Here is a 13875-nt window from a genome sequence, read left to right as displayed (position 1 = left end):
CTTGTTGTGATGACCTCCTTCTTGTCATGGAATGACAGATCTTAGACACCTGGGTCTAGTCCCAGCTGAAGACTGATTAATGTCCCTTTGGTTCATTCTGCAAGTCCACGCTTCTAAATGACAGCCCTGCACATCACATCTCAACACTTCCAGACTGGGGGGTCATGCCAGGCTGTACCCTGGCCCAACTGGCACAGGGCCATGTAGTAAGTGCCTTGTGGTTTGTGGAGCCATCAACAGTCATTTTCACAGGACGCAGTCCAGTAGCCACCTCAGCAGCATAACAGGAACAAAAAGTTATTTTCAGGTGTTTATCAGCCCACCCCTCTCAGACGTTACTGGGCCTCCATTGCCATAGCCATTGTGGGTAAGGGATCTGTGACATCAGGAGTACATCATTCATGACAAAAACCATCTGAGCCCATAGACCCGCTAGAACCACAGCCCAGCAGTTCACAGACCCGAAGATCAAGGTGGGCCCCTTTGCTATTCCATTTGGGCAGCATTTTATGTTAAAAATGTTTCCCTTATGTGAATTTGTATTTGCAGCTGTTTTTGTTTTGTTGCTCTTGTTTCCTTTTAAAAAAAAGAACTGCCTGGTGACTGTTCTGCGCTCCTGATTCTGTTCAGAGCACTCCGCATGTTGCAGTGTCAGAAAGAGCTGGAAGTCCATGAGCACTGCCTGTGGTCCTGGGAGCGGTCATCAGCTCAGCTGCGTCAGCTTTCTGTCGTGAGCCCTGGAAATGCTCTTGTCGGAGGCTCCACAGTAGTTGGAGCACTCAGCCTAATCAGAGAGGCTACCATCTTCTGTTTCCTTCCAAAAAACAAATTGTCTCCATTTCCAAAATTCAACAGAGGCCATTGAAAGCTCTTTTTTAGCATAAAGCCCATTTTGCTTGTTCAAAATTACCAATAGTCTTGGCAGTGGTTTCCAGAGTAGTCATGAATAGGGTTTCTTCTGTGATGATGACAGACTGGCTCTCTCCCCCACTTAGACAGGTGGCCAAGTGTGTGCTCGTGAGCACGAATGCCCTGCTCTCCTGGGAGGGCTCGTTTCCTTCTCAGCTCCTTCCTGCTTGGATACCACCCAGGAGGCCTGTAGCTCCCAGGATAAGTGCCTTCCTCAAGGTCAGTGTCCAGGGGTTGATCTGTCCACTTCCACCACCTCTCGCTGTGTCCACCTCACTGAGTGAGCCCTCCAGGAACCCAGAGAAAAGCACTGCTCTGATTTGTCCCTTCCTACAACAGAAGAGGGCAGTGGAGGATGAGATGGTTAAATGGCATCACCGACTCAATGGACATGAGTTTGAGCAAACTCCAGGAGATAGTAAAGGAAGGACAAGGAAGCCTGGAGTTCTACAAGTCCATGTGGTCACAAAGAGTTGGACACTACTGAGCGACTGAATAACAACAGCAGCAATACAACAAAATAGAAGTGTGGTAGACACAAGGAAGGTACATGGCAGGCTGCCTTGTGCCATGGAGAGTCTGCTGTGCCAGGAGGACCTGAGAGACAATATATAGTATACTGGTCTGTGAGCAGGCTTAGGGGCTTCTCCTTCTGCCACTTACTAGCTGTGTGTCTTCAGGCAAGTTGTTTAATCTTTCTGATCCTTATTTTCTTGCTCTGTGTGTGACAATAATGCTACCTCTTTTCGTCCAGGAACTTAAAAAATTCCATGTATAAAGTACCTAGAAATCATGTTGGGCATATTTGTCAGTACTTAATAAATTACTAATATTTATCATCATTATCAGTTCCTCCATGTTTATGTGTAACAACTGGGCTGAGAGCTTTCCTCCTGGATCCCAGTGACAGTGGATAGTGTCACTAGTGACAGAGTCAAGAGCCCTGGCTTTTCAGTCTGACTTTTAAAGCCGGAGGCATAGTTTCATTGAGGACCATTGTAACCAGCATCTGACATCCACTGCGCGGACCTTTAAATCTTAAACTTTTTGTTATTTTTAAAACCTGTTATGTGTACTTTCATCATCTTATGGTGATTGAAGATGCAGACTTGGGGGAGAAATAATAGATTAGAATTGGGCCTTTGAGGTTACTTAATTTAACCATCTGCCTGGTGGATTTTATACTCTGATTTTTTTTTTTCCACCTCAGTTGTAAACAAGTATGCTTAAGGAACTGTGAGTTTCATACACATGTTAGTTTCACCAAATGTGAAACTGAGTTTGGTGGAAGCTTGAAAAGGTGGTCATCTATCCAAATGCCCATTGACAATGATAAAAACGTTTTCTATCAATTCATTCATTTAACAGATACTTTTTAGTAGCTGTGATGTGCTCATTTGTACTTCTCAAAAGGCATACATTAGAAGAGCCAAGACGTGAACCTAAATTATGTTAATATACAAAGGAAAGTGCAGAAGCTATAAAGCTATAAAAAGGCACAGAGTCTGGAGAAGGCAGAGCTTCCAGATCAGGGAATAAGGAGGGCCTTTGTAGAGGTGACCCCTAAACCTGTATTTTGAAGTTGGCTGAAACTTGAAAGCAGTCTCTGAGTTGGAAGTAGTCTCCAGAAAACACAGCCTGTTCATAAATCAAGGATGCTTTTCATCTGGTTTATCAGCTAAGAGAGAATGATCCCAATAGGTGCTACTTGTTTTCTTGTGAAACAGTTACATAAATGCTAAATTGTCATGTTGAAAGAAAACACCTTAGAAAAGAACCAAAGATACTAGAGTTAATGCCAGTAGTCTACATTGTTGATGTTTAAAACCCTGACCATATTGGGATATGTTCATAGCTTCTGAGCAGTGTGTTTATAAGTATTTGATGACTTAGAGATGAATTGGAAACCACTGGGTGATCTTAGACACATTATAATGACCTGCAGTCTAATCCCTACCATCTTCAGTTATTCAGAGGGGGACTTAGGTGAGCTGAAAATTCAAGGCAGAAATAACACTCCTTCCTCCCAGAGCCACACTCACATTAGCCTTTCAGCTGTCTAGAATATTCCTTCCAAACCATCATAAGTGTTAGTTTGTGTAGAATTTCTCTGAATGGTTGATATAATATTTAAAAGAAAGAAAAAACCACTCAACTCAAACCCTTGATACTTTGAATATCCAGCTAGACCAAGTTTGAACTTCTACCAAGCAGAAAGTTGAATCCACTGAAAATAGCTGCACTTAAAGAATAGTATTTTTTAATGACCTATATTAATTTCTTAAGTAATCTCTTAAATGTTTTTTTTTTCTGTTGTTATGCATTAAGAACCACTAAATGGCAGTTTAATGGAGGTGGAGGGAGTTGTAATCATAATTTGGAACAGATAAGCCAGGTATCTGCATTTTTCAGTTCAGTTCAGTTGCTCAGTCATGTCCAACTCTTTGCGACACCATAGACTGCAGCCCGCCAGGCTTCCCTGTCCATCACCAACTCCCAGAGCTTGCTCAAACTCATGTCCATCGAGTCAGTGACGCCATCCAACCATCTCATTCTCTCGTGCTCTTCCCCTCCCACCTTCAATCTTTCCCAGCATCAGGGTCTTTTCCAATGAATCAGTTCTTCACATTAGGTGGCCAAAGTGTTGGAGCTTCAGCATCAGTCCTTCCAGTGAATATTCAGGACTGATTTCCTTTAGGATGGACTGGTTGGATCTCCTTGCAGTCCAAGGGACTTTCAAGAGTCTTCTCCAACACCATAGTTCAGAAGCATCAATTCTTTGGCGCTCAACTTTCTTTATGGTCCAACTCTCACAACCTTGCATGACTACTGGAAAAACCATAGCTTTGACTGTATGGGCCTTTGTCGGCAAAGTAATGTCTCTGCTTTTTAATATGCTGTCTAGGTTGGTCATAACTTTTCTTCCAAGGAGCAAGTGTCTTTTAATTTCATGGCTGTAGTCACCATCTGCAGTGATTTTGGAGCCCAAGAAAATAAAATCTGTCACTGTTTCCATTGTTTCCCCATCTATTTGCCATGAAGTGATGGGACCAGATGCCATGATCTTTGTGTTTTTGAATGTTGAGTTTTAAGCCAGCTTTTTCACTGTCTGCATTTTTAGCCCTCCTATCAGCTTTACTCCTAAGAGTAAATGTTAGTAGCCAAACCTTTGATAAGTTTTTTTTTTTTAAGTGTACTATTTACATAAGAAAAGCTTGACTACCAACAGTGGAGTCTTTGCAAGATTTTGCAGTATTGCCATTATCTTTCTTTCTGTATCATAATTTTTCTGGGAAAATTAAACCACCGTGCTGTTCAAACCTCTACCCCTACCTTTCTCTGTCTCATTACCAGCAGTTAGAGGAATGACATTTTGTGACAGTTGTCTCCTTCGGTTCAAAGAATACCCTTTTCCTCTTTGCAGGATTTAAGAGAAGTTTGTCTTTCTCAGAGCATAGGCACAAAACTAAGTCACTATAAAAATGAGTCTGCACAACAGTGGGGGGAGGGTTGACTGGGAGCCTCTTGGGTCGCTTGTCTCCAGTATAAAAACTCCTTTGTTGTTGTTGTTCAGTCACATGTCATGTTTAACTCTTTGCAACCCCATGGACTCTGCAGCACGCCAGGCTTCCCTGTCCTTCACTATCTCCTAGAGTTTGCTCAAACCCATGTCCACTGAGTCATTGATGCCATCCAACCGTCTCATCCTCGGTTGCTGCGTCCTCCTCCTGCCTTCAGTCTTTCCCTGCATCAGGGTCTTTTCCAGTGAGTCAGCTCTTTGCCTCAGGTGAATGGAGTATTGGAGCTTCAGCTTCAGTCCTTCCAATAAATATTCAAGACTGATTTCCTTTAGGAGTGACTGGTTTGATCTTCCTGCAGTCCAAGGGACTCTCAAGGGTCTTCTCCAGCACCACAATTCAATAGCATCAGTTCTTCAGCACTCAGCCTTCTTTATGGTCCAACTCTCACATCCGTACATGACTACTGGAAAAACTATAGCTCTGACTATACAGACAGACCTTTGTTGGCAAAGTGATGTCTCTGCTTTTTAACACTGTCTAGGTTAGTCATAACTTTCCTTGCAAAGAGCAAGAGTCTTTTAATATTAGGGCTGCAGTCACCATCTGCAGTGATTCTGAAGTCCACGAAAATAAAATCTGTCACTGCTTCCACGTTTTCAAACCCATTATAGGACCAGATGCCATGATCTTAGTTTTTGAATGTTGAATTTTAAGCCAGCTTTTTGCCTCTCCTCTTTCACCCTCATCAAGAGGCTCTTTAGTTCCTCTTCACTTTCTGCATTAGAGTGGTATCATCTGCATATCTGAGGTTGTTGATATTTCTCCTGGCAATCTTGAAGTTCTACAAAAAGAAGTAGAAGTCTGATGTTTACTGTGTAATTTTAACATAGGGAAATTGATGTGTTTTTAATAGTACCTAATTGCACAATGTTAAAGGGAGTTTTGGAATTTCTTTCTCCAGTATTCATTATATCAGAAAATTTAAGTCAAAGAAAAAAAATTTTTAACAACATTTTCACACTGCCCATCTGCTTTTTATTTCTTGACTTTTGGTTTTTGATGATTCAGTCATGTTAATGAAGAGCCAAATCTTTTTAAATATTAGAAATTAATTTTGCTTGCTTTTGTAATTCCTGTTCTTATTTCAAGTTCCCCCTTTCCTGTTCATATTCCTCTATAAATTATAACCTGGAACACCTGACATGATTATCTGTGGAACTTATATTATTTGGAATTTTTACATAGTGCGTTAAATAATTACTTAGCAGTAGAGTTCAGCCTTTTGCTTCAGGAAATAAACTGTTTCAAGGCAAGAAGAAAAATAACGGCCCCACCCCTTACATAATGGCTGCCACGGTGAGAAATGACTGCCGGGTAAACTGTGGCTCCTGTGCATGGTCAGTATACGGATGCATGTGCTTTCTCTTCATGTAGGCAAGGCGGCTTTCCCGGCATGAATCAGAGTGGACTCATGGCTTCCAGCTCGCCCTACAGCCAGCCCATGAACAACAGCTCTGGGCTGATGAACACCCAGGCGCCCCCCTACAGCATGACGCCCAATATGGTGAACAGCTCAACAGGTAACCTTGGCATCTCCCTGCTTCTGAGGGCTGCCCTCCCCATCCCCTTTTCTCCTCTCTGGTTTGCACCACTGAGAGTGTAGAAGCAACCTGAGCAGTCAGATCATTTGGTGAAAAGGGGGGAAATACTGCTTCTCTTGGTTACTTGCTCCATCTATTAAGTCTTAGGAACATTAGATTTTATGTAAATTATTTTATTCATTCTGTGTTTGTGTGATATGTGGATGTATTTCAAGTGTCATTGGAGATTGCTTGCAAAGTATTTACATACACTAAGCTCTCTTTATCTTTGGACGTTATTGGAAGATCCCATGACAAAGTCTGTAGTCTCTGTTTGCTGGTGGTAGAGATAAGCATTAAAATTCATATCTCAAAGGAAATGATTGAAGGGTAGGACAAGGTGGTATTTGAAAGAGGGTTTTGTTCTTTTTTCTTTTTTTTTTTCCATTTAGGGAAACTCACCTTTAAATGTATGCATGAAAATAGTTGTTGTTAAAGTGCTATTTGTAGACTGTCTCTGTTGAGAAATCATGCATTTTTTAACAATTTGTTTTAAATTTTTCATGACACTTAATTTTTTCAAAATACTCCATGATCTCAATAATGCATTCTTAGCGAATCTCATCTGATTAGTGGACTAAGAGTGTTCTAGCCGTTTATGGAAGTAACAAGAATGTCTAAAACTGTGCACATGTTCCACATTCTTAGACCCCTTAGGTCCTGAACCACCTCCTTAAAATCCACCTAAGTATCCAGGGATGATGAACACTGCTCTTTAAATGAGAAAATGCTGATGTATTTCACCTGACCTGTTAACTTTTTCTGACACCTACGTTTTGGGTAGGATGCCCCCCTGTAGTTAATCTGGAGCTTTGCGTAGCCAACTGTGTGTCCTGCAGTGCTTTATGATGTGTTAGGAAAACCTTGTGGAGTCAGAAGCTGGACTCCCACTTATTAACCTTTTTTCATTTCCTCTGCCTTCCGCCACCTTTCTGACCTCTCCATCTTTGAAAGGCCGCCCCAGGAGCTGTTGTCTCTTGATCAGGAAGGACAGACGGCTAGAGACCGGGCTTGCATCCCACTGAGCGTCTAGCATTTGTTGGTTTCTAGGGCCTAATTTAACAGTGCCATTCCTGATCACTTCTCCTTAAAAGTTTATGGAAGAGGAAAAAATGGAAACTATTGGTGAAAATGAAACTTTTCAAATAAATAAATAGCCCTTCCTGATGTTAAGCAGTCATTCATCCCGGCGAGGTGGATGTTCTCACACTTAAGATGAAAGGTGAAAAGCTTGAGCTAGAAGCTTTCCCTTTCCTTCCCAGCACCGTCCCAGGAAATGGTGTATTTGGGTTATGACATTATGTGTTTTGTCTGGCTTGCTGAAATAAAATTACTTAAGAGCATTCAAACTGCACAATAAATTTTCCCCACTATTAGCAGCACTCATTTTTCCCTTTTTTCCTTTGGACCTAGAGCCACAAAAATAACCAACAACAAATAGATGCCCTGCCTAAGAAGATTTATGTATTCCTGAGTAGTAACCAATTTAATGGAGATTCACAGAGAGGGTTTCTTTTTATTGTTATTATTATTCAGATAATTCAGCTATTTGTTATTTCGTACAGAGGAAATGTTCAATGAAAGGCCATTTATCCTCATGGTCTTTTGTATGGGCCAGTAGTAGTATATTTTTTATTGCATTGTGCATTTTGAAATATTGAATTTTTAATAATTTAAGCATTTATCAAATTTTCCTCTACCCATTTATATGATTTGATTTCAGCTTTATTAAGTCAAGTGCTACCTGATAGAAAGTAGTCATCCAGCATATCCAAGGAATATTGATGATTTAGCATTTACTGTGTGTCTATTGATGGATACAGGTGAATCTGCTTAACTGCCTTACAGTCTCTGAGGGACTTGGGAATGACAGAGGAGCCCACAATTACAGTGCAGCTCCTGACAGGAGTTGTGGTCTGAAGGTGTACACTTGACTTCTCTAGATTTGCGCTTGTCTAGACTTGTCCATGGGGTCGCCAAGAGTTAGACACTACTGAGCGACTGAACTGAGAGGTGGGCCAGAAATGGCTTGGATCATCACCACCTCAGTCTTTCTGGTTTGGGCCCATGGAGATAAATTACCAGTAATAACAGAAAAACATTTTCTCCAACCATGGACACTTTTTGGATACAATACAGATAGTACAAATGATGGCCAGTGGTGTTTTAGGAACCTCAGTTAGCAGCTCATGCAACCGGCATTCCAGCATGTTCTTTGCTGAATTCAGACAGTTGTCCTGTAGACAGTGTGATAGGCCAAAAAACAAGTTCTCCTGTGTAGTGTGACAAATTGTTACAAGCGTCAGTGAGCAAGTGATTATTTAAATGGAGTCAGTGTGACTGTGAATGTGGCAGTTCTTGCCCTCATCAGATGCGGGGAGAAGTGGGATGGTGAGCAGAGGGCTTGCTTCCCTCTAAAGAAGCGGTTTTAAAATATATGTTTGAACTAAAAGATTAGAATTACGTATTACTATGGGAAAAACTGCAAATCGAGTTTAACCTTATTAAATATACCCTATATAATACTGGTGCTGTTGGTTACATTGTACTTATTCATGTTTTACTTTATAATATCATTAGTCATATAATTATCTACATGTAAACCATCACGTTAAAGATATCTAAATTTTAGAAAATATATCTACCATCTGTGAGTCTAAGTTCACCTCAGCAGAAGTCACTGCACAAAGTCTTAGCACATTTCCATCCGAATAACCTAAGAGAGTAAATGAGCGGCACTGTGGCCAAGCACCGCCCCCTTGGAGGCAGGTCAGCATAGGGAAGTTTCAGGGGATTGTTTCAAAGCTCTGCTGACCCAGCCAGACAGAAGTGTTTGTCCTGAGCTTTTCTCATGCCTTTTGTTAACTGTATTCTCTATATATTTGCTACATATAAAAATGGTGAATATCTGCAAGTGTATACACTTACATAGACCCTTTTGTGTTTTCAAAAACAAGGAGTTAAACATTTTACAGAGTATTTTATTTGCCATGAAAAGAAAAAGAACTGTTTGTGTGTTTCTGGTCCAGTTTTACCATCTTCTGGGAATAATTTTGTAGCTGTGAAGGGAGACTAAGTCAAGGAAGCTGGAAGGGTAGGAATGAATGTTTAAGTTCACTTTTACTCGCACCATATGTTTTTTATGTTCTTGTTGAATATATTAAATCCAGGATGGGATAGCTGCCTTAGGACCTGACCCACACTTACTTTAAGAGCTCATTCTTCTCTTAAATGCCAATGGTAAAGCCAGAGGCTAGTACTTGAGAGGTATATGCAGTACCCACACAGCTCTCTCTATAGTCACAGGTTCTTTACTGCCCCTTTTCATGCCTGAACTTTACATATGGGATTACTGATGTCAGCAGGAGGAACAGTGCTTTGACTTAACACATCCTTGTAACACTGGGGGTCTTTCTCTTCTGGGAAAGGAGAAAAAAAATAGTGCCCTGGGAGACATATGACTGTTTGCAATGATTCACTGAGAATTCTGGTAACAAGTCAAAAATAAACTTTTTAACAAAAGGAACAGTAAAAGCCACAGTAAGGAAGGACCGTATGATCCATTTGGTAAAAAAATAAAACACAGGAGACGCGGGTTTGATCCCTAGGCCGGGAAGATGCCCTGGAGGAGGAAATGGCAACCCAGTCCAGTGTTATTGCCCGGAAAGTTCCATGGGCAGAGGAGTCGTAAAGAGGCAGACACGGCTGAGCGCATGATACACACGGCGGGAGCGCACAGCAGAGCTGTTCCTCTATGTCCTGTGCTTACGTTTCTCTCAAAATAAAGTTTAAAAATTCTTACGTTTGCATACCCTGAATGCCCATTTAAAAATATATGATAGGAAATGAAGAAATTTGGGGAATTTCAAACCCCTATACATGCTTATATATTCATCACAGTGTGATTTTTAAATCACTCTAAATTGTCATTGATTATCATAATTCAGTATTGGCTTAATGCTTTCAGTTAAAAAAATTACTTTTGTGTACATTAACACATTTAATGCATGAAGAAGGAACTACTAAGAAATTACTAATTCCTGTTTTTCAAAACTCATATTCATGCATAATTTATTATAAATACTGACAAACTGTCATAATCTTAGAAGGAGCAGGACTTAACAGAAACCCCATGCCCATGACTTGCCACTTTTCTCTGGAATTGCGTGATTATCATTCCTTTGAGCCCACCCGGAATAGCTAGCCAAGGACATGTGGACTTGGGTAAAGAAGCCCTGCTTTCCACATTTGCCCTGCTTTTTTTTTTTTTTCTCTTCTCTTCTTCTCAAAAGGGGGTTTCTTCATGTAAAGATGATCCTGGTAGACCCAAGAGGTGAAGCTGCAGGAAAGCCATCCGCTACTTTACACAAGGCTGTCTTCTTGGTGTAATATCTCTCAGCTGCTTTTTTGAGGTTTCACACATTCACAAAAATAACCGCATTTTTAGCTGATCCCAATAGATTTTTCTCTGCAGCTGCATCACTTGAAAAAGCTTTTTGTTTCAGTTCTTAAAGTCTAAGTATTGAAAGTAATTTGAAAAAAAAAAAGAAAGAAAAACATCCCAATTATGATTTGTGTGTGTGGTGATGACTTCAAGGGCTGACTGGGCTGCAAATGGGCTTTGAAAAACAAGCCAATGTGCCCATGGAAAATACAGGCATTTCAGAGTGCATCATTGAGTGTGCTGATGTAAACTCACGGGCACGTGGCTGGGTAGGCTTTTTTGGCAGGACCTCTGGTCTCAACCTGCAGTGATGCTAACGATATTAGCAAATTAACACCACCAAGCTTGCCAGCTAATTCGCCAGAGCCCTGCTCACTCTCTCACTGCTGTAATTAAAACTAATTATTTTCTAAAACATAGTAATACATGAATATGTGCAATAATCATTTTGTAGTGGGCAATCTGTGGAGCCTTTTTTTTTTAAGCTTTTTTTCGTTTTTTGGCACATTATGCTGCATATGCATGGTGGTGGTTGAGCCAGCACTTTGATTCTCAGAATGTGAAATGGGTCCTGTTCATAAAACCTCGAGTTTTATTTTCTTTTGAAATGGGAATGTTTTCTGGTTTTCACGCATTTATAAGGCTCGTAATTCTCTCCCCTCTCACTTTCTCCTTCCACCTCTCCTCACTCTGCCTCTTCACACAGCTGGGTGGTGTGGCACTCACAGCCCAATGCCGTGCAGATGGTTTGCACAGTGGGATTCTATAGAAATTCAGCAGTTAAGCCCTGGATAGCTACACTGATTCCCTACTCTAGCCTTATTCTTCCTTTAAAAAGAAAGCTGAACCTGTATTTTTAAGTTAAAAATGTCTGCTAGTATTGTAGGTAAATCAGTTACCTTTGGGAACCTTTCATTCTATAGCCTAAATGAACCTGACTGAATTTTTGAGCCAGGAGCTAGAAGATGAGTCTTGCCTGAGATTGCAGGGTTGACTTGAGCTGGTGTGGGTGTCTGACCTGGGCTTTTGAACTGCAGCTGAGGACTGATCTGTGTACATCCTGCCCCAGAATGAAAGGAAACCAGCCCCATTGCAAAGTAATTAGAAATCCTCTCCTTCACAAATGACTTTCAATGATTGCTTTCGAAATCATCTGTTACAACCGTCTTCCGTCCTTGTAGCCTAGGCCATATGTAATAGATGTGACTTTTGAGTGAAATAATATTAAGTGGTAAGTGATTTTACAAACTGTGGATTGTGTGAATTTAGGAAGTTAAGAAAGCAGTAAATCCTCCACTCAGCCAGTGAAAATACACACACCCAGCCTTTGCTTCCAACACCTAATAAGCATTTTGGTTGTTGAGCATATTTCTGTTTGCACCTCCACGATTAAAACCGTAATAATTTTGAAAACATAGTATTGATAATAGTTGACTTTCGATGGCTTAGGTCTTGAGTTAAATGATTGCTTTTCTCCCCCTCAAGATAAAAAGGATTGCAAGAATCCCTTGCTACTTAGATTGCAGAAATTAGCATTCTCTGAGTTACAGTTTCTTTCTCCTTTTTTTTCTTTCCTTCCTTGGAGGGAAATTTGGGTGCCCCATCACTCAGTAGCTTGTGTTAGTGAGCACAGCCTGACGAGTCACACATATAATCCTAAACTCTCTCTCCTGTTTTCTATTAGCATCTATGGGTCTTGCAGATATGATGTCTCCTAGTGAATCCAAACTGCCCCTGCCTCTCAAAGCCGACGGTAAAGAAGAAGGCAGTGCACAGCCGGAGGGCAAGTCGAAGGTACTCCTCCCTCCTCTGCACGTGGTGTGGGGCCTGCTCGCTGAAGCTGCCGTGTGCTCTTTTTCCGTTTGGTTTCTTCTCTTCTGCATGCCTCCATCTTGTGCGACAGTCTTGTTTGCAGTCTTCTTTGCAGTCTTCTTTCCCCACCCCCTTCATGGTGTGGATCTGAAAGTTACTAGTTCTTATGGCATTTAACTGGGTGTGGGAGGGGGTGGAGGGACAGGACCCACCCAGAGAAGTGCCTGGGGGTGGGGAGAAGGAAGGGATCTTGCCTGGTTTTGATACTTGCAGCCATTTTCTCTGCCTTCAGTTTATAGCTTCCTGTTTTGGCCGCCTCAGCAACAACAGCATACTTAATATTTTGCTTTCCTGCCTTATTTGATAAATAAGGTGAACAGCTTTTTTTTTTTTTCTTTCTTTCTTTCATAAGGGGTAACCCATGCTTAGCATTCCATGTAAGCTTGAATAAGCATGGTGGCTTAGTGGTCTTATCCAGCATCCAGCAAACTTACCAAGTTATACTAATTAAGAATGTTGTTTTAATACCTTTATATGTGTGTGGTTTTGTGTGTTTGTACATGTCTTTATATATATATCTACTATATATAAAAATTAGTCTGTTAAACTGGATGTGCTTTTTGTTATTTTAAATAAAGTTTGCCCTACCTTTGTCATTTTTTTTTATTCCTCTACCACAGGATAGCTACAGCTCTCAGGGTATTTCTCAGCCCCCAACCCCCGGCAACCTGCCAGTCCCTTCCCCAATGTCCCCCAGCTCCGCTAGCATCTCCTCATTTCATGGAGATGAAAGTGATAGCATTAGCAGCCCAGGCTGGCCAAAGACTCCATCAAGCCCTGTAAGTGGCTCTGGTTTTTTGTTTTTTGGTTGTTTTTTTTGTTGTTGTTGTTGTTTTGTTTTTTTGGTTTTTGGGGGTATTTTTGATAATTAATTCTACTTTAATGCTTGCTTATTAATTTGTTTTATAAGACTTTTTCTTCATAATTTATCCATGAAAGGATTTTCTTCGTAATTATGCTAGTAACAAAATGAATAAAGTTTGTATGCATCATAACGTTAAGTTGATTTCTGATAATGAAACCACTGATATAAAAAAGCATCTATAAGAAGCATGTGATTGTGCTACTGGGCCCAAACTCCTTCACACAGTGACTTTGTTTAAATGTCTAACCCGTTGTGCACTTCTGGGAGATCTTTAAAATGAGTTAACTGTCCATTTACCTGGTAACTAATAGCAGCCATGGAGTAAATGATAAGTTTGGCCTTCGGACTAAATCTTTCATGGGCTATTGTGTCTAAAACATCTTATGTCAAAACTACCTATATCTTGAAAATATAAATACTACACTCTGGGCACAGTTCAGCATGTTATAGCCCTACTTTGTTTCAATCTAGTTGTCAGAAAATAACAGAAAATTTGTAGAAATGTTAGCGTATGTGAATATTTGGAATGCTACTCATAGATTAATGTGTGCGTACATTAGAATCATTTAAGATAGAAAAATTACATCCTGTGCAAGCATGCTGAGAATCTTAAAATTGTTGATT

At 40.7% G+C, this 13875-nt stretch overlaps 1 protein-coding gene across 9 annotated transcripts in view; it reads left to right on the top strand.

Moving 5' to 3' along the window:
* Positions 1-13875, top strand: part of ARID1B (AT-rich interaction domain 1B) — a 412333-nt gene that overhangs the window by 363171 nt on the left and 35287 nt on the right. For 7 of the 9 annotated variants that reach the window (XM_070461644.1, XM_070461641.1, XM_070461637.1 and 4 more), the window contains 3 exons: positions 5865-6010; positions 12199-12308; positions 13007-13165. In XM_070461644.1, the coding sequence (XP_070317745.1) occupies positions 5865-6010; positions 12199-12308; positions 13007-13165 (415 nt within the window). The remainder of the gene's footprint in view (positions 1-5864; positions 6011-12198; positions 12309-13006; positions 13166-13875) is intronic. The other 2 variants (XM_070461645.1, XM_070461640.1) reach the window with 1 other exon arrangement.

The sequence above is a fragment of the Odocoileus virginianus genome, chromosome 34 (assembly GCF_023699985.2).
Source record: "Odocoileus virginianus isolate 20LAN1187 ecotype Illinois chromosome 34, Ovbor_1.2, whole genome shotgun sequence".
NCBI classification, from domain to species: Eukaryota; Metazoa; Chordata; class Mammalia; order Artiodactyla; family Cervidae; genus Odocoileus; species Odocoileus virginianus.
Note: the sequence above shows the minus strand (reverse complement) of the source record. Positions and strands in the feature narration are given on the sequence as shown.